The sequence below is a fragment of the Peromyscus maniculatus genome, chromosome 4, assembly GCF_049852395.1.
Source record: "Peromyscus maniculatus bairdii isolate BWxNUB_F1_BW_parent chromosome 4, HU_Pman_BW_mat_3.1, whole genome shotgun sequence".
In the NCBI taxonomy this organism is placed as follows: domain Eukaryota; kingdom Metazoa; phylum Chordata; class Mammalia; order Rodentia; family Cricetidae; genus Peromyscus; species Peromyscus maniculatus.
Genome location: NC_134855.1, coordinates 47,449,917 through 47,477,624, shown reverse-complemented (window position 1 = coordinate 47,477,624; position 27,708 = coordinate 47,449,917). Strand labels below are relative to the sequence as shown.

General features: G+C 41.2%; 2 protein-coding genes and 1 pseudogene across 5 annotated transcripts; 2 read left to right on the top strand and 1 right to left on the bottom strand.

The window, feature by feature from the left end:
* On the top strand, nucleotides 1-13,986 carry Mettl5 (methyltransferase 5, N6-adenosine). 4 transcript variants are annotated; one of them, XM_006972398.4, is made up of 7 exons: nucleotides 1-344; nucleotides 3,706-3,820; nucleotides 4,256-4,437; nucleotides 6,310-6,392; nucleotides 11,745-11,796; nucleotides 13,443-13,492; nucleotides 13,884-13,986. In XM_006972398.4, exons 1-7 carry the CDS (start codon nucleotides 236-238, stop codon nucleotides 13,920-13,922), a joined length of 630 nt encoding a protein of 209 aa, XP_006972460.1. In that variant the 5' UTR covers nucleotides 1-235; the 3' UTR covers nucleotides 13,923-13,986. The 4 variants fall into 4 exon arrangements, with proteins under 4 accessions (XP_006972460.1, XP_042131377.1, XP_042131378.1 ...); XM_042275443.2 differs by having other exon boundaries at nucleotides 13,416-13,492; XM_042275444.2 differs by lacking the exon at nucleotides 13,884-13,986 and having other exon boundaries at nucleotides 13,443-13,703.
* On the bottom strand, nucleotides 13,712-26,847 carry Ssb (small RNA binding exonuclease protection factor La). The gene is made up of 12 exons (XM_006972400.4): nucleotides 26,626-26,847; nucleotides 24,979-25,070; nucleotides 20,649-20,752; nucleotides 20,278-20,452; nucleotides 19,117-19,224; nucleotides 18,941-19,041; nucleotides 17,418-17,489; nucleotides 17,070-17,109; nucleotides 15,204-15,344; nucleotides 14,548-14,740; nucleotides 14,317-14,442; nucleotides 13,712-14,075 (listed from the first exon to the last, which is right to left on the bottom strand). Exons 2-12 carry the CDS (start codon nucleotides 25,042-25,044, stop codon nucleotides 13,987-13,989), a joined length of 1,215 nt encoding a protein of 404 aa, XP_006972462.1. The 5' UTR covers nucleotides 25,045-25,070; nucleotides 26,626-26,847; the 3' UTR covers nucleotides 13,712-13,986.
* LOC121829250 (small nucleolar RNA U13) lies at nucleotides 14,920-15,015 on the top strand (annotated as a pseudogene).
* Nucleotides 26,848-27,708: the final 861 nt, after the last annotated feature.

The window sequence follows — 27,708 nt, the reverse complement described above, 5'->3', positions numbered from 1 at the left end:
GCTGCGGGAGGGCCCGCGCGGACGTCCAGGGGTGCGTCCGGCGTTCCTGCAGCAGCTCTGCGCTGCCCCGAGCGGCGCGGCTATCCTCGACGGGTCCCCGGGAGTGATTCCCTCGCTGGATCCTAAATCGTCTGCCCGCCCCCGGCCTGCGCCCCTGGAGAGGTCCGCTTAGGTAGATTTCCCTGCAGGTCCTGTGCTGTGAAGCCCTCGGAGCCCAAACTTTAAAATAAAAACAATGAAGAAGTTAAGGCTTAAGGAACTAGAGAGTCGCCTGCAGGAAGTGGATGGATTCGAAAAACCCAAGTTACTTCTAGAACAGTATCCCACCAGGCCGCACATTGCAGGTAGGGCGGCTGGTTCATCGTGCCCTCGTCTGGGGTTATTCCTGCCCAATTCGTGATTTGGATCTAACGATGTTCTAGAGAAGTAGGTTTTTGACATTACAACGTACAGACCCGCCCAACTCTACCACGCTATCTTTTTACTGTTTTTCTGAGTGTCATACAGCTTTTTATTTTTATTTATTTATTTATTTATTTTTGTTTCTTTCATCACTCTGTAAACGATTAGGATCAAGGAATTTTGTTAGTCTTGTTCATACCTGAATTTTCAGTGTCTACAGAGTCTTGGTACCAGTTAGGAGCTCACTAAATATTTGCTTAATATGGATAAATTCCTTACTGACGTCAAGAACAAGAATTCCTGTGTTGTGTCTCTCTGTCTTGTAGACACATAGAAACCACAGTTACATGCTTATGTAAAGTTGAGGGTGCTTTTTGATTTTAACAAATTGCCTCTTGCTTGATGCCAAAGATAGATACTGAGAATGTAGGAGAGAACACAGCAGAATCCATTCATATGTGACACTTGTTACAGAGTAGCAGGGAAGAAAACCAAATTCCTTTGGAAGTACCTGCAAGGGGGAAATCTTTCAATTCCAAAATAGTTGTTCATAATCTGCCAATAAAACTCATGGAGAATACATGTGTTTAACTCTAAAATATTGTCATAGCTGCAACCAAAGATTTGCATTAAACTGTGTTCAGATTAAGACCAGTTTTCTCTGTTCTGTATTAGTGTGCATGTTTGTGTGTCTGCATGTGTGGAGGGCAGAGGTCAACATTGGGTGTTTTCTTCAATTGCTCTCCATAGGTTCTTTTGAGTTAGGGTCTTACTGTACTTAGAGCTTACCCCTTCGCCTAAAAGGCTGACCAGCAAGCCTCAGAGACCATCCTGTCTTGTCCCCCTTAGTGCTGGCCTTTTACATGATTGTTGGGGATCTGAACTCACAGGTTCTAATGCTTGCAGGGTAAGAACAGTACAGAATGAGCCAACCACCTACCAAGCAAGTCCCTGGCTTTCTCAGTGTACCTTCTTACAGCCTTCTGGTTATAGGGTTTTGTCATGAAATCTAATTTTTAAAAGATAAAAATTAGAGGCCAGGTATGGTGGAAGATACCTTTAATCCCAGCATTTGGGAGTCAGAAGCAGGTAGATAGATCTTTGTGAATTCAAGTCCATCCTGGACTACATAGCCAGGCCAGCCAGGCCAGCGATTTTTGTCTCAAAACAAATAAATACATGAATAAATAAGTAAATATATCAGTTCTTGAGCAGGGTGGTGGTGGCACACGCCTTTAATCCCAGCACTGGGAGGTAGAGGCAGGCAGATCTCTTTGAGTTCAAGGCCAGCCTGGTCTATAGATCAAGATCCAAGACAGGCACCAAAACTACATAAAGGAAACCCTGTCTTGAAAAACCAAAAAAAAAAAAAAAAAAAAAAAAGTTCTTTCACACCTAGTTTGTAGTGTACTCGTAAGAGTTTCAAAGTACCTGCAACAGTAATCAAATATTCCATAGTTGGTTTTTTGTTTAAAGATTTATTTATTTATTATGTACACAGAAGAGGGTGTCAGATCTCATTACAGATGGTTGTGAACCACCATGTGGGTGCTGGGAATTGAACTCAGGACCTCTGGAAGAGCAGCCGGTGCTCTTAACCTCTGAGCCATCTCTCCAGCCCCCCATAGTTGGTTTTAAAAAATTTTTATTAACTATTTTATAACTTTTTCCTGCATGTATGTATGGGTACCACATATGTGATTGGTGCCTATGGAAGTCAGAGATTATGAACCAATGTGTGGGTGCTGGGAATCGAACCCAGTACTCCTAACCAATGAGCCAACTCTTCAGCCCTATGGATTCTTTTTTTTTTTGGTTGGTATTTTAGATTTTGTTTTTTCCAGACAGAGTTTCTTTGTTTTCTTTGAGGGAAAGCCAGGCATGGTGGTGAGCCTCCCTCTCCCCACCCCCCCTTTTTTTTTTTTTTTTTTTGGCTTTTCGAGACAGGGTTTCTCTGTAGCTTTGGAGCCTGTCCTGGACTAGCTCTGTAGACCAGGCTGGTCTCGAACTCACAAAGATCCACCTGCCTCTGCCTCCCGAGTGCTGGGATTACAGGTGTGCGCCACCACCGCCTGGCGAGTTTCTTTGTTTTTAAATTATTTATTTTCATTTTATGTGCATTTGTGTTTAGCATGCGTATATGTCTGTGTGAGGGTGTCAGATTCTGGGGTTACAGACAGTTGTAAGCCACCATGTGGGTGCGGTGGATTGAACACGGGTCCTCTGGAAGAGCTAGCAGTCCTTCTTGAGTTCTGATATACACAAGGAAAAATTGATGGTGTTATTCATGTTTAATATACTGTATTTTTGAGAGTCTTATATTTAATAACTTTATGTAATCTCAGCTATTTCTGCCCTGATCACTGTTCTGTTATCAGGTCTCTGTTATAGGTTATGAATATGTGCATCTATTGATATTACATCTAAGTTTGGATGAAGAGATGACTCAGCAGTTAGGAACATTAGCTACTCTTCTAGAGGACCTGGGTTCAATTCAGCTCACAACTGTCTATAACTCCAATCCCAGGAGGTATCCAGTATCTTCTGGCCTCTGTGTGTACCAGACACATGGTACACATCCATGTAGGCAAAACAACACATTAAAAAAAACAGCATCTCTAAGTCTATATTGTGGATGTAGAAGTTTGTGATACCCATATTCTGGTGATAAACATACTACAAATAAGTTCTGTGCCCTTTATTTATTGGGGGTTGCACAAGTCTTGGTCCTCATTAGGATCCGAGGAGAACTTCTGGCATTTGGTTATTTACTTCCATCCACCATATCTGTCTTGGAGATTGAACTTGGGTTGTTCGGCTTTGAATCCAGTACTTTTGCCCACTGAGCGCCATGTTGCCAGCCTCAGATCAGTAAAATTTCAAAATAGTTTTGGAGACATAATACAGGGTCACTGAACTTATATTTTGACTAAGAATGGTAGACTTATTTAATCGTTCATAAACTTAGTCTTTCATCAACACATCTCGGCATCAAAGGAAAACTGCATCTATGTATCTGTGTCGAGCAGATGTTTTGAAGTGTTTCCAGTCTTGGCACTATCAGCAGAAACTTGACACAGTCCTATAGTATTTGGGAACCACTGGTGTATTTACCTTCCTTTCTGGCCCCTCTTCCTAAATACCAAGTTATTACATTGCATCTTTAAAAAATAAACTGGAAAACAAATCATCTGGAGTTATATGCTGGGGGAGGACATTATTTTAGAGCCACTTGTATTAGACATTAGTAATACGTTTGCTAGCTTATTCACTAATATTCTATTTGATTTTTACTGTTTTTAGCATGCATGCTCTATACAATCCATAATACATATGATGACATTGAAAATAAAGTGGTTGCAGATCTAGGATGTGGTTGTGGAGTACTTAGCATCGGGGCCGCCATGTTAGGAGCAGGGTAAGTGATCCTTTTTTGCTATTTGGATATGGTGCGGCTTCAGTAAATGTATATAGGATCAGCAGCACTGTAATCATAGGACTCTCTGGATAGGGTGAGAACTTGATACTGAGTACATTCTGAGTAGGCTGAAGATCAAAACTTTACTTTTAAGAAAGAAATCAAGCCAGGCGGAGGGGCAGGTCTTTAATCCCAGCACTTGGGAAGCAGAGCCAGACAGATCTCTGTGCATTTGAGGCCAGCCTGGTCTACAGAGCGAGTTCCAGAACATCCAGGACTACACAGAGAAACTCTGTTTTAAAAAACAAAACAAACAAAAAAAACAAAGAAAAACAAAAAAAACTTTGTTAATTGGGTTGAAAACTGCATGGTAAAATAACTAGGAACTTTTTTACTAGGAACTTGTAAGTTGTCTCTTTTATTTTATATTTATAGGTTGTGTGTTGGATTTGACATAGATGAAGATGCATTGGAAATATTTAATAGGAACGTGGAAGAATTTGAATTAACAAATGTTGATATGATCCAGTGTGATGTGCGCTCATTATCAAACAGAATGTCCAAATTATTTGATACAGTAATTATGAATCCTCCCTTTGGAACCAAAAATAACAAAGGTTAGTAATAAAAATGCAGTAAATCCACATATTTATAGAGCAGTGACCTAGGTTAAGTGATTTTATTACTACTGTTTATTAGCCAATCACTTTTCTACTTATTAAAATTCGTATTTGATTGGAAACTTTAATCTTTATTTTCTTTTTTTTTTTTTTTTTTTTGGTTTTTTTTCGAGACAGGGTTTCTCTGTGTAGATTTGCGCCTTTCCTGGAACTCACTTGGTAGCCCAGGCTGGCCTCGAACTCACAAAGATCCGCCTGCCTCTGCCTCCCGAGTGCTGGGATTAAAGGCGTGCGCCACCACCGCCCGGCTAATCTTTATTTTCATAGATTTGTGTTCATGTATCTTATCATTTCTGATTAATAACTGGAATGATCTGATTCATCCCCATGCTTATGAAACTTTGAAAACATATTCTTTTAGAAACTGGATTTTTGTTTTTGTTTGTGGGAACTAAAGTACTAAAACGGGGATCTCACACATGCTGAACATATGCTACCCATCACTAAGCCAGATACTCTCAGCTTCTAAAACTTGTTATTAATGCCTTTGAGTTTCAAAATATGCCCATAGGGATTTACTGTGGTTGTATATGTACTGTGGGCAAGATAGGAAGTCAGTGAGAAAAAGAAAAAAACATGCAGTTTAAGCCACCACACCACTAAGATTACTGTGACTACTTTGAATTCTTCATCATCTCCTCTAAGTCACTTAGAATATTAAAATTTACATTAGTCCTATTTTTTTCTAACCAAACAGCCTAATTTTGGTTTTATTAGATTTTATTTTAAAGACTTACTTGAGAAAGAGTCTTACTATGTAGTTCTGGCTTTCCTGGAACTGTGTAGACCTGATTGGCTTCAAATTCCCTCCTCTGCCTTCTGGGTTCTAGAATTAAAAGTATGTGCCAACACACCCAGCTTAGATTTATTTTTATTTTACTTCTGTATATAGGTGTTTTGCCTGAATGTCTTTGCACCGTATGTGTGCAGTACCCAAAAAGGCAAAGACATTGGCTCCCCTGGAACTGTTAGACAGTTACGGGCCACCTCGTGGATGCCTGCCTGCTGTAGGGTGTCTTTTTGTACGAAGTGACTATATGCTGTTCCCATTGGTTAGTAATTAAAGTAGCATTGGCCTATGGCAGGGCAGGATGGAGCCAGGCAGGAAAATCAAAAAGAGATAATGAGAGAAGAAAGGAGATTAGGGGAAGATACCGAACTGCTGTCCAAGGAGCAACATGTAATGGGACGCAGGTAAAGTCACAGAACACATGGCGATACAGATAAATAGGTTAAGATGAAAGAACTAGTTAGCAAGAAGCCTGTCATAGGCCATCCAGTTGGTAATTAATATAAGCCTCTGAGTGATTATTTTATAAACAGCTACAGAACCTTGGGGCCATGTAGGACCAGAGAAACTTCTGCTACATTTGCTGGGAATCAAACTTGGGTCCTCTGGAAGAGCAGCCAGTGCTTTTAAGCACTGAGCCATCTCTCCAGCCCTGCTAGCCCATAGCCTTTTTGTTTAAGGTTTTTAGAATTATTTTGTCTATGAGGGTTTAGCCTATGTTTGTGTGTAGCTTTGTGTGTCTGAGGAAGTCAGAAGATGGCAGTTACTTGTAAACTGGGATCTGGAATTATGGATGGTTGTGGGCTCCCATGTGGATGCTCTAAAAGAGCAAACTAGCTCTTAACTGCTGAGCTGGTGATCCAGCTCCAGCCACTGTTCTGTCAGAATATTTTATTGGTGCCGTATTTGAAGTAGAAACTTTGGAGTTTGGAAAAAATGCTACTTAATTCCTATTCATTTAATCTACTCTGATAAGAAATACATAATATAAATAGGAATTTTCTTTTTTCTCTCCACAGGGACAGATATGGCTTTTCTGAAGACTGCTTTGGAAATGGCAAGAACAGCAGTATATTCTTTACACAAATCCTCAACTAGAGAGGTAAGCTTAAATCATAATCTTGTTATTTTTAACCAGGAAGTGGTAGCACACACCTTTAATCACAGCACTTGATGGGCAGAGGCAGGTGGATCTCAAGAGTTTGAGGATAGCCTGGTCTACACAGCAAGTTTCAGGACAGCCAGGGCTACAGAGAAACCCTATCTTGAAAAACCAACATATATGCTTGTGTGTATATATATTTTAAAATTCATATTTTCTTTTTATTTACTGGTTTATTTTCAAATATGTATGTGAGCATGCATGTGCCAGGGCACACATGTGGAAGTCAGAGATCAACCCCCAGGAATCAGTTCTCTTCACCTTGAGGATCTTGGATCCATCAGGCTTGGCAGCAAGCGACTTTTACCCACTGAACCATCTCACTGGCCCACGGGTTGAATTTTTTTGTTTTGATTTTTGGAGACAAGGGTTTCTCTGTGAAACAGTCCTAACTGTCCTGAAACTCTCTTTGTAGACCAGGCTACAGAGATTCGCCTGGCTCTGCCTCCCAAATGCTGGGATTAAAGGCGTGCACCACCACCACCTGGCTTCCCAATGGTCGATTTTTAAAAACATGGCCTAAAGCAAAATAGGTCTGAGTTCAGAAACCACCTATTCTAGGCTGGTGAGATGGCTCAGTGGGCAGCGGCCTGGCTTGCTTGCCAAGGAAGACTACCCGAATGTGATCTCTAGAGCCACGTGTGCTGTAGAATATTCAGACACATGCCACACAAGATGCTAGAGAAAAAGACCTCCATTATTGTTTCTGCCAGCATATAGCACCTATAATACCAGGTACAAGATGTAATTCAGGACACTGACCCCGCGTACCCTGGACTAACACATAAACACTGCATCCTAGCTGTGATCCTGGCCAAGGCACTTCAGCTTCAGTATCAGCATCTATACTGTATGACCCTATATTCTTGGGAAGTAAGAACAGGCTGTACTTTGTACACTCTTCTGGATTAAATAAGTTAATATTTATGAAACACTTAGGTCCATATGTGGCACATTTATGAAATACTTACATCTGTGTCTGACATATTTAATTGCTAGTTGTTATCTACTATTCTTACCTGAAATTGCATATATACAGATGTTTTAATTTTATGTGTGTTTTGCCTGTATGTCTGTGCACAACATGTGTGCCTCGTGCCCAGACGAGTAGAATGCATCAGATCCCCTCAACTGGAGTTACAGATAGTTGTGATCTGCCAAGTGTGCTGGGAATTGAACCCAGGTCTTCTGAAGAACAGCAAGTGCTGTTAATTGCGGAGCCCTCTTTCCACCCTCCTTGTCTTCACCCACGCTTGTCTGAAAAGAACAAATGAGAAAGAAACAAAGAACCACCTGACCTCTACATGCCATGTACATATATACATGTACACACATGCACCCACAGCAAAAAGAAATCCAGGTCAACGGAGTACATCTGGGGTACATGGTAATCTAATAGCCCCTGCACAGGCGTAACACTACTTGTTGGTACATGCCTATAACCCCAGCAGTTGGGAGGTGGATGCAGGAGGATGATAAATTTCAGATCATCTTTAATTATAAAAGGGTAGGCTTAGCCGGGCGGTGGCGGCGGCGGCGGCGGCGGCGGCGGTGGTGCACGCCTTTAATCCCAACACTTGGGAGGCAGAGCCAGGCGGATCTTTGTAAGTTCGAGGCCAGCCTGGTCTACAGAGCAAGATCCTGGAAAGGCGCAAAAGCTACACAGAGAAACCCTATCTCGAAAAATCAAAACAAACAAACAAACAAACAAACAAACAACAACAACAACAAAAAAGCCTAGGCTTGTACACACCAGACCATCTCACCGAGCCCTAGCCCTAGATTTAAGTCGTCCCATCACAGCATAAAGTTGGTGGTACAACCCCTATAATTCCAGCATTCAAGAAGTAAAGACAGGAAGGAGTATGAGCTCAAGGTCCTCTGCTTCATGAGGAGTTTCAAGGCAAACCGGGATACATGAGACCCTGTCTCAAAAAATTTAAGTAGGTCAACAAAAGACTCAGCCAACAAAGGTGCTTGCCAGTAAGCCTGTCAACCTAAGTTCAATCCCTGCATTATTCAATTTCTTTTGCTATCATAAGATATACTGACAAAAAGCAACCTAGAGGAGAAAGGGTTTATTTTAGCTCACAATTCCAGGTTTTAGTTTATCCTAGCAGGAAGTCAAGGCAGGAACTTCAAGCATTAGAGACAGGAGCAGGAGAAAAGAATGCATGCCTGCTTGTCAGTGTCCAGCTTGTTCTCTACACTTAAACAATTCAGGATCCAAACTCAGGGAATGGCTGCCCAGACAGGCTTGGGCTCTCTTCTCACTTTAACATAAAACAATCCTCCTGGGGGCAGGAAAGACAGCTCTTGTTAAGAGCTCTTGTTGCTTTTGCAGAGGACCCAGGTTCAATTCCCAGCACCCCATATTATGGCTCTCAACCATCCTTAACTCCAGTACTAGGGAATTTGATGCTTTTTTCTGACATAGAGCACAGACACACATAGGCAAAACAGACTAAAATGACTAAAAACAAAGAATATTACCCACAGGCAAACAATCTAGATAATCCCTGACATCTCTTCTGAGGGATTCTAGAGCATGTCAAACTGACAATTAAAATCAACCCTCATCGGGCTGGAGAGGGTGACTCAGTTGTTAAAGAATACTTGCTGCATTTGCAGAGAATATGAGTCAGCTCACAAGTCTGTACTCCAGATTCAGGAGATCTAATGCCTCTGGCCTTTGAATATACCTGTACTCAATGTTCATATGTCCACACACACCCACACCCCTAAAAATGGTAGAGGGCCTAGAGAGATGGCTTCATGGTTAATAAATAGCACTGCTTGCTTTTGCAAAGAACCTGGGTTCAATTCCTAGTACCCACATAATGATTCCAGTCACTCCAGTCCCAGGAGATGCAATGCTGTCTTCTGGCCTCTGAGGGCACCAGGCACATGTGGTACAAGACAAATCTTAAAAATAAATATAATTTAGTTACTTCCATCTTTGCTGTTTGGTATTGCCATTCCCCCCGTGGGGGGTTGGGGGGGGGGAAGTTATAAGCATTATTTTGTCAGATTTAATTAAGCTTTTCACTTAGGGAAAAAATATTTCCTTTAGAAAAGTAACCAATTTAAGTGATTGATCTGGTGAGTATTGTATACACTAGGAAGGAAGAATGAGTTTTCTTCAAATATTAAGACAGTCCTTTACTGTTCATTAAAAGTACTTGACTTGCTGTTCATAGATTTGATGTAACTGATGAAAACAAATTTTTAAAAAGTAGATTGTGCCTCAATCTTTTTTTTTTTTTTTTTCCTTGAGACAGGGTTTCTCTGTGTAGTTTTGGAGCCTGTCCTGGATCTCACTCTGTAGCCCAGGCTGGCCTCGAATTCACAGAGATCTGCCTGCCTCTGCCTCCCGAGTGCTGGGATCAAAGGCATGCACCACCACCGCCCAGCCTTTTTTTTTTTTTTTTTTTAAACCTCATGCAGCATGGGGAGAATTTTTGCTCCTTTGCTCATAGACATAACAGAGTAGTGGAAGAGATAAGCCTGGGATAGCTTTCGGTGTTAATCCCACTTACCCCACTCATTCTTACATCTCTACCACAGCAAACCATATGCTGTGATAGAATCTCACCAGCCTTAGCATTCAATGCAGTGTCACAACCCATTCCTCACAAATTTGTCAAGGGTCCTAAGATCCCATGAAATTATAATACCATCATTTGTTAAAGTCTATATACTACAGAAGTCCAACATGGTTTTTGTGTGTTTTTTTTTAAGTAACTATCTAAAGCCTTGTGTTATGTAGCTGTGTGGAGGGAGGAGGGAGGACCAACAGCTATGTGTGCAGAGGCCAGAAGAGAATGCTCTGCTCTCCTTTAACACTTCCCTCCTACCCCTTTCAAGCTGAGCTCTCCAAGAAAAAACCTAGAAGCCAGCCAACCCCAGCAATCTTGTCTGTCCCCTTGTAAATAGAGTTAGAGGCATTTGTGGGAACTAGGGTCTTAACTCCACAGTCTTCGAGATTACACAGCAAATGCACCTAACCACTGAGCATCTCTCTAGCCCCTAAACTTCTGATCTTCAGTGGAAGGAAATACACCCAGAACTCATTTGGGGCGGCAGGGGCGGGGGTGAACAATGACACACATATTAATAGACAAAAAGTTTTAATATTTGAAATTTTTGAACCTAAACTATTGGGGAAAGTATTTTATCAATTTGATGACAATTACAGATGACACATTACTACCAATATGGCCCAAATGTATGTGATACCAAATTTCAACATCTGTCTCACCTTTCTGGAGTACTATACATAGATGTGAGGAGGTTCAAGAATTTAGACTTATAGCTCGTGTTTCTGGTACTGTGTAGGAGCACTGTTTAGAACACTTGATTCTGATTAAATCACATCGTTCAACAGATGAGGAAAATGAGGTAGGTCCAGAATGAATAATTTAGCCAGGGCTGCTATAGCTAGGTACTAAGTAGAAGGACTGCACTTCCAAAGACTTGGCTCCACACCATGCTTTTCTCTACCATCCTGCCACTGAATGGCCTGTGGACATAGAACTGTTACTCCCTAATGAAATAAAGCTACACTGTGTATGTTACAGATTTTTGATGGATATTTCAGTTTTCAATTACATAATTTGGTTCAGATGCTAAACAGTAAGATCACTTTATTCCTAGCTTTTTTTTTTGGAGGGGGGGTGGTGTTGGCTCGAGACAGGGTGTAAGCTTTGCGCCTGTCCTGGATCTCACTCTGTAGACCAGGCTGGCCTCGAACTTGCAGAGATCCGCCTGCCTCTGCCTCCAGAGTGCTGGGATTAAAGGCATGCGCCACCACCGCCCGGCTTTTTTTTTTTTTTTTTAAAAAGATTTATTTATTTATTATGTATACAGAAGAGGGTGCCAGATCTCATTGCAGATGGTTGTGAGCCACCATGTGGGTGCTGGGAATTGAACTCAGGACCTCTGGAAGAGCATTCAGTGCTCTTAACCTCTGAGCCATCTCTCCAGCCCTTTTAGAATAGGATTTTTTGTTTGTTTTTTTCAAAACAGGGTTTCTCTGTGTAGCTTTGCGCCTTTCCTGGAACTCACTTTGGAGACTAGGCTGGCCTCGAACTCAGAGATCCGCCTGCCTCTGCCTCCCAAGTGCTGGGATTATAGGCGTGTGCCACCACCGCCCCTTATTCCTGGTTTTTAAAAGTGTGCATATAATTAAAATTTCTGAGTCTAATTTTATTGAAAATTTTAAAATTTTAATCTCAAACATTAGTAGATCATATCTTAATATCAACTCATGAAAATATTATTTGTCTTTAGCATATTCAAAAGAAAGCTGCAGAATGGAAAATCAAAATAGAAATTATTGCAGGTAAGCTTTATCTCAATCCTAATTATTATTTTTTTTTTCCAAGACAGGGTTTCACTCTGTACATCAGGTTGTCCTGGAACTCTTGAGATCCACCAGCCTCTGCCTCCCAAATGCTGGGATTTAAAGGCATTAGCCACCATCACCCAGGTACAAGCCTAATTATTTAAAAGGCCAAATACTATGGAATGTTATCCAGTTCCGTAGTAGGTTGGAAATGCACTAAACACAGGGTAAACATTAACCAAGGTTTACCTGTGTCATCTCTATTTTTGCATTTTCTAAACAAACAAACAAACAAACAAAACAATGGTATTAGGTTGTCCAGGCCCTGACGAGTAAAAACTTGGGCCTGGACATGGTAGGACTGCTGTGAAATCCACTATTTGAAAATGCCAGCGATTGCCCAGCGGTGGTGGCACATACCTTTAATCCTAGTACTCAGGAGGCAGAGGCAGGCGGATCTCTGTGAGTTTGAGGCCAGCCTGGTCTACAGAGTTAGTTCTAGGATAGCCAAGACTACACAAGGAAAAGAAAATGCCAGTGATTTATGACTGATAAATCACTGAACACCACCAACCTTTCCTTTTCTGATGGGAGACAGAATATAAACATCCACACTGGAATAAGAGATGCCTTTTTTCCCCCTTTTTACTACGTTGACCAAGTTTGCCAACATCACAACAGGAAAACTATTAGAAAAGTCACCAAGTAATTTTGAGAAGCTTAAAATAAACAATAAAGACTGGGGTATGGTACTGTGCTTGCTTAGCATGCACAAGAGAAAACAGGGGAAATGTGCAATAAAAGGAGCATTTTTATTTTTCTGGAGGCATGATTTCTCTGTGTATCTCTGGCTGTCCTAAAACTCACTATGTAGACTAGGCCTTGAACCTGCCGCTGCTTCCCAGTCCTGGGATTAAAGGCACATGCCACCATGCCTAGCCATGAGTTTACCATGAATTGGTCCTATGGTGTCAAAGCATCTACCTAGATTGTTCATAAAGACCTGTCTGTCTTCCTATCATATTAGGTGTTATCGTCCCTTACGTAAACAGAGCTCTTTATAATAGTCCCAATGGTATACTAATCCAGACCTTTGTTACTCCACAAGTGGTCTTCACACCATCAGCTTTAACAACCTCAGAGCCTATACAGAATTAGTTGGCAGCTAAATGAGATTCCTAGATGACCTCATCACACATTATAGAGAGCTATGACCTGTAGGGTTAGACTCTATAGAACATATCACTGTAGTGAATATCTAGTCAATAGTGAAAGTATAGAGAATTTATGTTATAAATTAGAAAGCAATGTGAAAACTGGGCTCTCATTTTGTTAGTGGAAAAAATAACTAGGACTAAGCATTATTAAAATGTGGACAAGAAATTTCTGAAGCATGAATACCGTAATATTGTCTGCTATAGATACATAATATTTTCACAGGACTCCCTCCCCACTTGTTAATTCTTTTAACTATTCTCCATCACCTTAAATGTTGGTCTAAGTGATCAAAACAGCAGGAACACCATGCACAACTTGACACCTAAGTATCTGAGAGAGAATATGTCCAAAGTGATGACTATAAAATGTTATGCGTATCAGCATTTAACACTTTAAAGGTGAATGTTTGGCTTGTATTTTTACAGAGCTTCGATATGACCTGCCAGCATTATACAACTTTCATAAAAAGAAATCAGTAAGTTCCCAATTGTGGCCTGTGTACATTCAGTATTCAAAAGCTTTGCAATAACTCTTTCCACTCTTAGCAAGTTGCATGGGTAAATAGAAAGCCAGACTGAGAATTTAGACAAGTTAACTGTGGAAAGAGCCCATACTCAAAGCAGTCAATATTCTAGTTGAAGTTCTTTGTGAAGTTTTAAGAGCAAAAAAAGAAAAAAAATAATAAACGGTTGGCTATTTTTATACAGCATATATTTTACAAGTTTGTACTAATACATTCTCATATTACAAAGGCAATTTCCTTTTCATATTTGAATCATCCAAACAGAAACAGAACTATACATTTTAAAAAACTTTCATTTGGATAACAACAAAAAGACAAACAAAATTTTTTTCCTTTTATACAGGTGGACATTGAAGTGGACCTAATTCGCTTTTCTTTTTAAAAGCTTCCGAAGACAAAAAGCAGCTTAAAATCTAACTAAGATGAATAAAAATGTTGTTACTAAACTACTTGTCTCTAGCACCATTCTCTCTTTTCTTATGTTTTGATGCAGGTTCTTCTCTGTCTCTTCCGTCTCTCCCTCTTTTCATTGGTCCTATACAATCACAAATAATTTGTTAAATTCAACGTAACCACTGCTGTATTAATATTGACTACAATTACTAATAATAGCTTACTTAAAAAAATTAGCAACTTCCCTTCAGAGAGAAAGGCTTCTTCTTTCTCCTTGAGTACAGACTTCCAACTAGCCTCTCACTTGTCAAACAGCATAAATGCACAAAACAATGTCCCATCAAGTACAGATGTCACTCCCAGAAGCCTTGAGAAAGACTTACCTGGACCGCGTCGATGGTCATCATCATCAAATCTGGGTCTCCTTCCCTGAAAGTGTCCTCTCCCTTTGGGTGCCCCAGCATAGGGAGGTCTGTTTCCCTTCCCCTTTCCTTTATTGAATCTGCGGCCTACAGAAACAAGATTGAGAACTTAGTCAAAAACATCACAAAGATTTTTCTCAAGCAAAGATGAGGCAAAACAACCAACTACTAATGAAAAATTAGAATAATGACCTCCTCCTTTTGACTTCCATTTGTTTAGGGATTCTTGCTGATCCTCCATGATTTTTTTCATTGCTTCTTTTTCCACATGTCCTTCTAGTACTTTCCAAGTTACCTTTCTGTTTCTCAATTGTAGGTTACCGTTATGCGCACTTCTGGCTTTCTCAAGTGCTTCCTTAGCTTTCTCTTTAAAGAGAATTATTCCCTACACAAAGAGAAAAATAATGTTTGCTCTTCAGTCTGTAGTCAAATTATCTACAATTTCTTTACTCAAAGCTATTCCCCAACCTAGCACATCTGTTATTACTATTTTCAATGCATCTTACTGAATATTAGGAAGGAATGCTTTGAAAGTAAACTCCAGTCAACGATACCGAGTTATTTATACTATTATTATTATTTTTTTGGTTCATCATGCCTTTTCATGACATGTGCCTCCTACAAATCTTGTTACAAAGTTAGCACATTACCCATCTGTCTTGGGAAAAAAAGGACTTAAAGACAAAAGTAAATGACTAAGTAGGAACCATTTTAATCAACATGCTTTATAATACTTTCTTATTAAATATTTTTTTAAAAAAGACCATTCCTAGTACTTTTTTCTTCTAACAGATAACATTCTTTAGACTTTAAACTGATTGCTAATAAGGACAAAGATATTCACAAACCTCTTTTGCTCCTCTGACAAAGTCAATCCATTTTATTTCACCGTGATTTGAGAAAAGGATGTGTAAATCTTCTCTACAGGTCTGGTCATCCAAGTCACCTGAAAACTTCAGTAAGCATCCCATCTTTCCTTCTAGAGATCTCTATAAAAATAATACAAGACCATCAAAAGGTTTCCTTAAAGGCAAGCTCACCAAAATGGCTCACACCATTCTATATCTACTAAGGAAAACAGAGATGTCAGTCCTATTTTAATGTAATATAACAGTGTATTTTTCTTTGCCATCCTATTTTGCAATGGCTTTATTTAGTTTCTTCTAAAGGTGATAGTTTAATATAACTATCTGCTAATAATATTGTGTAGCACTAATGCAATGACAGTGGTAGAATCACTTACACATATTCTCTAAGAAGTCCTTACACATGGCTAGAGTCCTTACACATGGTGTACCTGGTGTGGGTACCATGGGGACTGAGGGTCCACTCCCACACCACACATGCGTACACAGTCAAGTTCTCATAGCTTAAAAACTCATTCTAGGGGGCTAGAGAGGGAGCATGGGAGTTAAGAGCACTTCCCACGGCCGGGCGGTGGTGGCGCACACCTTTAGTCCCAGCACTCAGGAGGCAGAGCCAGAGGGATCTCTGTGAGTTTGAGGCCAGCCTGGTCTATAGGGATGAGATCCAGGACAGGCACCAAAACTACAGAGAAACCCATCTCGAAAAAAACCATAGAAAAAAACAAAAAAGCACTTCCCACCCCTCCAGTCCACCCAGTTACCAGCTCAGATGGCTCACAATCACCTTAACTCTAGGTCCAGGGGACCTGGCACTCTTTTCTACCCACCCCAGGAACTTGTATGCATATGGCAAACATTCTCACATACACACAGAAATAAAAAAAAAGTATTCTCAGAGGAGGAGCCAGGAATTGCACTTCTTGTTCTTTCAAAGACTTGAGTTCAGTTCCTAGCAACATTATGCCACTCATACATGTAACCCTAACTTTTGAGGATTGGACACCCTCTTCTAGTATCCGAGGGTACCTAACACACATACAAAATAAAAAAAATTATAATACACACACACACACACACACACACACACACACACACACACACACACACACACACACACGGTTCACTGGGGCTCGCAGAGACTGAACCAACAACCAGGGAGCCTGCATGGGACTGACCTAGGCCCTCTGCATATATGTTACAATTGTGTAGCTTGGTCCTCTTGTGGAGGAAGGACTCCGAACAGCGGGAACAGAGGCTGTCTTCTGATTCTTTTACGGCCTTTTGGGACCCTACTCCTCATACTGGGTCTCTTTGACTAACCAGAATACATGGGGAGGTGCTTGGTCTTACTGCAACTTGATATGCTGTTTTATTGATACTCATGGGAGACTCGCCCTTTCTAAAACAGAAGAGGAGTTGATTGGGGGAGTGGGAACAGAGGGGAGATGGGGGAGGGGTTGGGAGAAGAGGGAGAGGAAACTGCAGATGTAAAATAAATTATTTTAAAAAATAGAAAAAATATATTTAAACAAGTTATTTTAGCAGGGTATAGTGGGGCATACCTTTAGTCTGAGCAACTGGAATGCAGAAACAGGCGGCTCTCTCCAAGTTTGAGGCCTAACAGGTCTACAAAGCTAATTATGGGCCAGCCAAATTAACATGGACCTTATCTATAGATAAATAAAATCTAGGGGGCCAGCAGGTAAAGGTGTTTGCTGCCAAGCTTAACAACCCGTCCTCTGACATCCACACAACCACAGTGGCACGCATCTGTACACACACACACACACCAACTTCAAGAAGACATTCTAACTTAAATTCTCTCATGTATTAGGTATCAATACTTACTGTTTCAGTACTTCCTGACTTGTGTCTTCCTTCATGTTCTCTAAAAATAAATGTGCTGTGATTATAATTATGTTTAAACTTAACTACATAAGAATTCTAATAATCTTGATAACTACCACCAACCCACTTAATCATCAAAGCAAGTCCTTAAACTCTTTTGATCCTACAACACCAGCAACATGGCTTCCAGGTTATCAAGTTATCTTGAGGCCAACATTTCACTATCAATACAGACAGACCCATTACCACTCAGCTCAAAGCTCATCCTCAGCTCATCCCAGAACCACTAGCTAAATTCCTCAATGCATTAAGAAATTCAACTCTGTCACATGAATTCAACAGACTTACTGTTTGGCTTTTAACTTCGCTTCCACTTTGCTCTGCTTTCTTTCTTCATTTTTTTTTGCAAAGTAATCTTCCCTAAAAAATACAAAACACAGACTAAGTTCATAAAGACAAGAGAATGAAAATTATTTTTTGTTCTTTTTTCAAGCGAGAGTTCCTCTCTGTAGCCCTGGCTGTCCTGGAACCCACTATGTAGAGATCAGGCTGGCCTTGAACTCAGAGATCTGCCTGCCTCTGTCTCTCAAGGGCTAAGATTATAGGCATGTACCACCATGGCCCAGCTAAACATTACTTTGAATATTTGAAATCCCAGCTACACAAAGATTACCATACATTACTGGAGGGGTGGTAGTGGTGGTGGGTAATGGGATTTTTAAGTCAGGCAGGGTCTTACTGCTTATTACACACTGGCCAGGAAATTTGCCATGTAGCCCAGGCCTCAAACCAACAATCATCCTTCCTGAGCCTCTACAGAGATGGGATTACAGGAATGCACTGCCCCACCCAGCAGTTACATACATTTCCTGTCATCACAATCACCTAAAAACTCATGCTACGGAAGTTACACACACACACACACACACTCTACCAAGTGCACATGCTATAAAAGCTGGCATCAAATAACAAGCTGTGTAATACAAAGAAGGATACGATGACCCCATGACTACCTTCATGAAAATGGTCGAGTTCAACAGTTTTTCCACAGGCTCTAACAATGCAGCCCATGCTAGCCTTCAACTCTGCTTGCTTCAGCCTCCCACCTGTGACTATAGGAGTACTGGCATTACAGGCACCTATTACCATGCCTAGCCATCCCTTGTGGTATTGTATGTGTGGAGGATAAAGGTTAAGTGTCTTCTACTATCAACCCCCACCTTACCTTTTCTGCCCAGCCCTACATGTCTCTCACTAAACCTATAGATCAGCAAATGGCCACTGAGCTCCAGCAATGGCCTGTCTGTGCCACACCATGCCCAGATTCTTCTGTTTGCAGATAGATACTTTAGTGACTACGTCATCTCCACAGCCCTATCCTCATTTTTTTTTTTTTTTTAAGTTTTATTCGGGAGGCAAAGGCAGGTGGATCTACATGAGTTTGAGACCAGCTTGGTCTACAGAGCCAGTTTCAGGACAGCTGGGGCTACACAGTTTGATCCTAAGGACCCATACGTAGAAGGAGAGATCAACTCTGTCAGGTTGTCGTCTTCTGACCTCCATACGTGTGCAATGGCATGTGCTCTCCCCCACAAAAATATACACAAAATGTAAACAATAAACTTGGGAGCCAAGGGTATGGCTTAGTAGGTAAAAACATTTGCTGCACAAGACTGATGAGCTGAGTTCAATCACTGGAATCCATGTAAGGCAGAAGGTCTCAAAAGACTATTATAATCACCCAAACACTATTTCTAGAGCACACTGAAAATAGCACTAACTGTACAGGGGATGCTGCTGTTTATACTTTATCCCACTGTATCAATTCCAAATAATCATGTGGTCTGAGAAACATAAACAAAAAGACTTACTTGAAGAGTATTAGCAGACTTGTGTCTTTGTACTTCTGGCCAGGGGTCTCTACAAACTTCTTTGCAGACTGAATACTATCAAACACAGCAAATATTGACCCCTATAAAAGGACAAAAAAGACATTTTCTTTAAAGCGGTATTTTACAACTAGAAAGTCTATATCAAATAATCATACCTTGAATGTTTTGTGCAATGTTCTTCTCATCTGAATATTCAGTATTTGACCTTTATCATCTAGCCATTCTTTTATGTCATCAAGGGTTGCATCAGTTGGGAAGCCTTTCTGTGAGAAGTGGAAAAAGAAGTACAAATAATGACTCCTGGGTAAACAACTCTTGCCAGAATAAATTCTCTCCCCCTCCCCGAGACAGGGTTTCTGTGTAACAGCCCTGGCCTTGAACTCAGAGTCACTTGCCTCTGCCTCCCATGTGCTGGGATAGAGGTGTGCGCCACTATCACCTGGCTATAAATTCTGTTTTATTCTGTTTTGAAATGAAGCCAGAAACCTACGTGTCTAACTGTAGTAGAATATTTTCAGGTGTGTTACTTTTGTTCATGTTGCATTTATTTAACTCTGTGAAGCTGTGTTACTTTGCCTGTCTGAAACACCTGATGGTCTAATAAAGAATTGAACAGCCAATAGCAAGGCAGGACTGCTTGGCAGTGTATATATAGAAGGAGAAAACTGGGGGAAGAGGAAAGAGCAGCCAGAGGAGGAGTAGTACGAGTAAGATTTACAGATGTTAGAGAAAAGGAAAAGCCCAGAGGTAAAACGTAGTTGGGATAAGTTAAGGAAAGCTGGCTAGAAACTAAGTCAAGCTAAGGCCGAGCATTCATAAGTAATAATAAGCCTCCATGTGTGATTTGAGAGCTGGGTGGCAGAGCCCCCAAGACCAAAGACCAACCATCATCTAACTTTCTGTCCCTTCTCTTAATTGTTTAGCAACCTTATTCTCCAGTGCAATAAAGTTAATCACCTGAGATTTGCTCCAAAATAACTCAGCTGGAGCAAAGACAAAACATTATTTACATGGTAAGAACTGAAGTGTGGCAATGGTACATAATACTATACAATCTACCTCTTTGTGCTTAAAGCTTTCTATGTATTTATAAATTAACTAATGAAAATTACTACAGAATTCAGCTATTAACAGGACAGAGTTGAACATATGTGAATTAACAATGTAACATTAACAATGATAAAGTTTAGAAGTAAAGTACACTTGCAAAAAAATACAGTAATGGGCCAAACATGTTCTGAGTCTTTATTTTTATTCACTCCATGTATTTTCCTTCTAAATAAAAGTAATATGAAATGCAATGAAGAGCCACTTACAATATAAACAGATCTGTTTTTTACATCATTCTTATACTCATCCGTCACTTCAGGAAGGGGTCTGCTTGGAGATCTTCTGATTTTAGTTTTGTCTGAACTCACTTCCATGAGTTTTGCCTTAGATTTGCTCAGTGCTTGCACAATTACATTAAAGTCTGTTGTCAGCCGGTTTAGCCTGAAGAGTACATACATAAAAATATTGTAAAAGCAGATTTAGTAGTAGCTATCAACAGTAACAGAAAACTTAAGACGACTTTTTGAAGATTTTTGGGTTTATTAGCTCCAAAACTAACAGTTCAATGATAGCACAGGACCAAGTTCCTGGGTTTGATCCTTAGAAATGGAAACAAACCAACAAAAAAAGGTCTTACCTGTTGAATTTTATCATTATGTCCAAAGGTACCCAGCCTTCATCCAATTTGATCTGTTCCTTTAAAAACTTGTCTCGTGGCAAATTGAAGTCTCCAAAATAATACTGTGAATAATTACAATGTATTTCAGATGTTAGAGCACTGTATAATGCTGAGTTCAATCATGAAAAATTTTGAAAACTACTTTATACTACCCAGTTCTATTCTTTAAAAACGTATGTTTGAACTTAAAAGACCTAAGAAGCATTTCTCCTAAATAAACTATAATACATGTATAACACAAACCAATAAAGAGAAAACTAAAATGCTAGTGAGCTAGTATAAATGTGTTACTAGAATAAAGTCTCAAATATAATTAAAGATCTAAGATATTAAAAATATCTTTTCAGGCTGGAGAGATGACTCAGCGGTTAAGAACACTGATCTTCCAAAGTAACTGGGTTCAATTCCCAGCACCCACATGCCAGCTAACAACTGTAACTCCAGGATCCAATACCCTCACACAGACATACACACAGGCAAAACACCAATGCATATAAAAGCAAATAAGTGATTAAAAAACAAAACAAACAAAAAAACCACCAAAAAAAAAAAAAAAAAAAACCCTTTGTATTAATCAACATGGAAAAAATAGATTGAGAACTTGAACTTGAGTTTAATCCCCAGACAAAATGAAAAACAAAAACAAAAACCCCAAGTATGACTACTTGGAATGTCAAAAGCAACATGAATGAAAAAGGTAAAACATATTTAGGCAAGATTCTTGCCAGGCTGTGGTAACACACACCTTTAATCCCAGCACCCTGGAGGCAAAGGCAGGGGGATCCCTGAGATGGTGGCCAGCCTGGTCTACAGAGCAAGTTCCAGGATAGCCAGGACTACATAGAGAAACCCTGTCTCGAAAAAACAAAAATCCAGGGCTGGAGAGATGGCTCAGAGGTTAAGAACACTGACTGCTCTTCCAGAGGTCCTGAGTTCAATTCCCAGCAACCACATGGTGGCTCACAACCATCTGTAATGAGATCTGGTGCCCTCTTCTGGCATGCAGGCATACATGCAGGCAAAACACTGCATACATAATAAATCTTAAAAAAAGGAAAAAACAAAAAACAAAAATTCCTGTAAATTAAAAGGGAAGTTAGGTGCAGTGGTTCATGTTCATCACTTCTGCATTTACCAATCTGAGGCAGAATTTCCCTGAAGCTCTGAAACTTGAGATTCACCTGCCTCTGCTTCCCAAGGTGCTAGGATTAAAAATACCTAGCCACTTTAGAAAATTATATAAACATGTACCACAATAAAATTATATAAACATGTACCACATGTCGTGCACACCTGTAATCCCAGCACTTGAGCTACAGAGGCAGGCCTATCTCTGAGTTCTACAGAGCAAATTCCAAGATAGTCAGGGATACATAGAGAAACCCTGTATCAAAAAAGCAAAAGACAAAAACCCCACAAAAAAGTCTAACATCATTACTAATTGAAACCTAAACTAAAATGCCTTTAATCCTAGTGCAAGGAAGGCAGAAACAGGTGGAATGAGTTTGGGAGCAGATTGCTCTATGAAGTAACTTCCAGGCCAGCAGGTACTACTACATAGGGAGAGATTGTCTCAAAAACTAAACTAGCATAAAATGACATAGCTCGAGCCAATGTAGCTCCTCCTAGGAATTCCATCTTAAAGAAACCAGTAGAAGAGAGCTAGAGAGATGTCTTAGTCCTTAAGAGTGCTTGCTTAAGAGTGGACCTGAGTTACATTCCTAGCACCTTAGTGAGCTGGCTCAGGACAGAGTGTAACTCTAGCTCTAGGGGATCTGACACCGCTGACCTCTGAAGTCCACATAACCATATGCAGACACATACACCATTAAGAAAAAAACGCTGGGTGTGGTGGCTCATGCTCTTAATCTTGGCACTTAAGGGGCAGAGGAAAGATGATCATCTCTATGAGTTTGTGGCCAGTTTGGCAGTTTGGTCTGCATAGTGATTTCCCAGGACAGCCAGGAATGCACAGTGAGACCCTGTATCAAAAGGGGGGGTGGGGTGGGGGGAGAACGACCTGTAGGCCCTGTTTACTAAGATTTATATGAAGAACATCCATCATAGAACTGTTCCAGTTAAAAGATTCTACACATTAGCCGGGCGGTGGTGGCGCACGCCTTTAATCCCAGCACTCGGGAGGCAGAGGCAGGCGGATCTCTGTGAGTTCGAGGCCAGCCTGGGCTACCAAGTGAGTCCCAGGAAAGGCGCAAAGCTACACAGAGAAACCCTGTCTCGAAAAACCAAAAAAAAAAAAAAAAAAAAAGATTCTACACATTAGAGAAGATGAATGGATTAATGGTGTATTATGATGACAAGAAACTTTACTCCCTAAAAACATATCTCATGTTTGGTGGGGGAAGGGGGAAAATTGTTATGCACTATTCTAGTTGGGGATGTTTAGAAAATCTGTTTCTGAGTAATCTTACTGTGAATTTCATACTTCTCTTGAAAATAAATAAAGTTAAAAAACAAAACATTATTTTAGGGGCTGGCGAGATGTCTCTGAGGTTAAGAGCACAGAGGACCCAAGTTCAATTGCCAGCATCCACATGGGAGCTCGTAACCATCTATAACTCCAGTCCTAGGGGATCTAATGCCCACTTCTGGCTCCATGGGCTCCAGGCAAGCACATGGTGCACAGACATATATCAGGCAAAATACCCATCAAGTAAACTAAAAATAAAAACATTATTTTGAACATGAAGTATGAAACTTTTTTTTTTTTTTTGGTTTTTCAAGACAGGGTTTCTCTGTGTAGCTTTGGTGCCTGTCCTGGATATCGCTCTGTAGACAAGGCTGGCCTCGAACTCAGTGTGAAAGATTTTTAACCTTGAATATCTCAAGAGGGAGAGATCTGAGGCTGCAGGCTGTGGAAAGAACATTATTCTTTTCTACAACAGCTTTGTTATTGTTCTAAGCATTAAAGAGAGCAAATTATCACTGTCTCTGCAATTAAGAAAACACTAAAAAAATTTTTCAAAAAACCAAACGGGCTGGAGAGATGGCTCAGAGTTTAAGAGCATGGGCTGCTCTTCCAGAGGTTCTGGGTTCAATCCTCAATACCCACATAGCAGTTCACAACTGTCTGTAACTCCAGTTCCAGGGGACTCAACACCCTCACACAGACATATATGCAGGCAAAACACCAATGCACATAAAGGAAAGTAATTAACAAGTTAACATGGGGACCACAAACGCAGCTTATTGGTTGAATACCTGCCTAGCATGCCTAAGTTTCCTGAGTTTGATCCCCAGTACTAAGAAAGGGAAAATAAAAGAAAAATAAAGCAGGATAATTTAAATGGCAAAGGAGTACAATTTAAAACAAAAACAGGTAAGAGACGAAAAACAAAAGCAAAAAACACACCATCAACAATGTTTCATAGCATGACCACAATTCATGAACAATTTCCCACACAGCCATTACTGTTACAACACTTCAATCTAAACATCATGCCTAAATTTGACATCCTAACAGAACTTTGAAAATACATACTTTGCTAAAGTTATGCTAACTTTTTGAAAAGAACTGGACAGAATAAACTATTATTTGACAAGTACTTTACCATGGAATTTTATGCTAGCTTATTGGATATTAGACACTTCATTAATTCTTCACATCATCTTATAAATATTACCTCCATTCTCTGTTTTACAGACTTGGGAACCGAAATGGAGAAATGGTTATGAGATCCCATGTCTCAAAAATAAAGCAACACTAGTCTGCAGTGTTACCTTTGGAATGTCTGTAAATTGTTTTTGTTCCAACATAGTAACTTTATTATTTGGGAATTTCACATCATGCACCCCGATCACATTTACTTCCCAGTCCTCCCAGGCCCGACCCCCACCCTTGCGATTAATCCCCCCCCAAAAAGGAAGAAATATGTCCAGTTTGTGTTGCCCCTATACTCAATGAAGCATGGTAAAACTCCCAGTGGCCAGCCCCTTAAAGAAACTGAGTCCTTCCCCACCTGTACCCCTGCCAGAAGCCATCAATTGTGGAGAGCATCCTTATCACAATCTTTTAAGAGTTCTCCTTGGTGGCTTTCTGTCTAGGCTGTTTCTTTTCTTTTCTTTTCTTTTTTTTGGGGGGGAGTGCGCCTGTAATTCTCGAGTCTCCCAACTTGACCCCAATAATATGACTATGTTCACATTGAAGCTAAGCCAAATGTTTAAATAAGCCCACATATTGACATTCAATGTTCCATTTTTCATCTTAAGGCCCTACATTTCTTTTGAAGCAACATATAATTTTGCAATTTAACAACACAGGAAATCATACCTCAATTTGATGACAGATTTTGGCCTCCAGAGCAGCCATTTTTTCATTATCTCCATTTTCAGCCATTGTGGCTATCTGTAAAATTTCTCACACTGGAAGAAAAAGGTTATTTTTTATATAACAGGTAAGAAAGAGAATGATTAAAAATTACACCACTCTTTCATTAAATTTCAAGAATTTCTAATTTTACAGGGTGTTTCCCTATGAATTCTCATATATCTCAAAAAAGCAACACCCTGTATTATGGATAAGAAACTTAAGGCCAACAACCTGCTATTCCTTTCAGTAAATCACACGTCTCCTTCTATTTTGTTATCTTCATGGAGTTGGTAAAGCAAGCTTCAGAGAGGAAAAACTACCCACTTAACCACTTCTCAACCATGTTTAGCTTTAAAAAGATCAGTATTACAGCCTGTCCACATATTCCTATAGCTCTCAGTACTATTTGTTTGGTGGAGTTTGCATTTCTTTTCAAATTAGTCACAGCTGCCCTACCAAAACTCATTACTGGCAAAAATGAAAAGTAGTTAAAAATAAAAGGTATGGTGATTAGTCACTATATAACAGAATATAAGAAAAATGGGTACTCGAGAGCATGGATACACAAAAACTTTAAACTGGGGGCGCTGGGAGAGAGGATGTGCCCAATACCCCGGTTAACTTTACAGCCAGTTTCCTGTTGCACAGCCTGACAGCAATCCTGGAATAAAGAGAGGCTGTGATATTGGTTTGCCAGAAATCACAAAAACCGGATCTTCTGACTGACTAGCTTTCAGCGCTCCACTAAATAAACCACCCAGCTACACTGTACTCAAGTAAGTGCACGAGCTCATCAGGGATGGCTGCAGTATTAGAATACAGTGATGAGTGACTGTTGGTATACTAGAGACACTGCTCAAAATGCTGGCTTATAACCTGGAGACCCACTGAAGATCTTGTCATGCTCCATATCCCACTTCAGAATTCACTGTTTCAGGCACCGGTCTGTCTACCACCATCAACAAGAGACCTAGGTTCCCTCACAAAGCAAACAATGACAAAAACGACCTACGAAGCCCCTGCAAGACTTCTGTGGCCTAACCAATTTTGGAACTGTTTTGCCAGACACTTCCAAAGAATTTCACACAGAAGCAGCTTTGAAGGAAGTGAATGGCAATTCTAAAAAAAACAAAAACAAAAAACAACAATTAAAAAAAAAAAAAAACAAGACAGCGACGCTGGGACCGTAACTGCGGCCCCCCCTTCTCCGGCCTCCTTTTAGTCCCCACAGAACCCCGTAGCGTCTAACCCGCACCGACCATCCCAGACCCTTAAAGAAAGGTCCGGAACATCCGCCTTCCGCCGGCCAGGGAAGAGCTGCAGCTCACAAGCCGAAAGGACGCCATAAGGATGCGGCCAGCCTCTACCCCGGGGCCCCGCGAGAGCCGCGTCCTCCCGCACCGGCCCGCCCGGGCCCCTGCCACGTGGGAGAGCCCGGGGCGCCCGCATTTCGGGCAGGGGCCCGCTCCGCGGCCTCCCCGCGGCCCGCGCCCCCTCGGGCCGCAGCCCAGCACACCGCCACGGGCCGCGGCCCGCGCACTGGGGAGAGGCGAGGCCTGCGCGGCGCACAAGCCTCGGGACCTCCCCCTCGGCCGCCACGAAGCTCACCTCAAGGATTCGGACCCCCACAGTCACCGCCGCCTCGAGAACAACGACGGGAGCGCCTCCACTTCCGAGCGAGCGCCCGCGGGCCAGCCAAACGCGCTTAAAGATGGGGGCTCTCCCGGCAGGCCTTGCGGGCGGGTGGGCGTGGCCTCGGGCGCGCTCCTCCAGCGCGACGCCCCGCGCGTGCGCCTAGCGCGGCGGCCTCCCACAATCCCCGGGAGTCCCGCCCTCCCGCCCGAGAAATCGCTAAGGCGCCCTGCAGAATGTTGGGGGTGGCGGGGGGAATGGCCGGAAGTCTGTTCGTGGAGATCTTTGTCTTCAGCGTTTCTGGACAGTATATTCGAGTCTTCCCGTAGTGTTTGACTTTTCTTTTAAAATATTTTGTTTGTTGTTTTTTTTCGAGATAGAGTTTCCCTGTATAGCTCTTGGCTGTCCTGGAACTCACTCTGTAGACCAGGCTGGCCTCGAACTCACAGAGATCCACCTGCCTCTGCTTCCCGAGTGCTGGGATTAAAGGGGTGCGCCACCACGCTTGGCCTGTTTCAATAATTTTTATGTATATAAGTTGCATCGTGTTGTTCTGGGAAAAAAACAAACTAACAATTGCTTGGTTTCGGACAGGACATCTCTCTGAAGCCCAGATTGGCTTGTGATTCGAAATCCTGCTTCAGAGCAGTGCTACCACTTAAGAGATGTCACCTGGCTCTAGTTCCTCCTGCTGCTGCTGTTTTTATTTGTTAAGGTTTTGAGTCAGGGCCTCAGTGAGTAACCCAGGCTGATCCCAAACTATGCTTCTGCCTCCTGCCACCCCAGTGCAAACAGGCCAACTTTTAAAAATAGTTTTATGGAAGCCAAGAGTTAAAAAAGCATTTTTTAAACCATTTAGGATGGTTCCAGGAGATTTCACGCGTGAATCAGGCCTGACTTCATCTGTTCGCTGCAAACTGTGACCTTGGCAAATTATTCAGTTTCTCTGTCCCTCAAGATAAAGTAGGGTCATCTAGTACAGAAAACCTTTGTTTTGCTGGATCCGGATCCCTTCCCTGGTGGTACAATTTCTGCAAAACAACTTTAACCTTTTAGAGA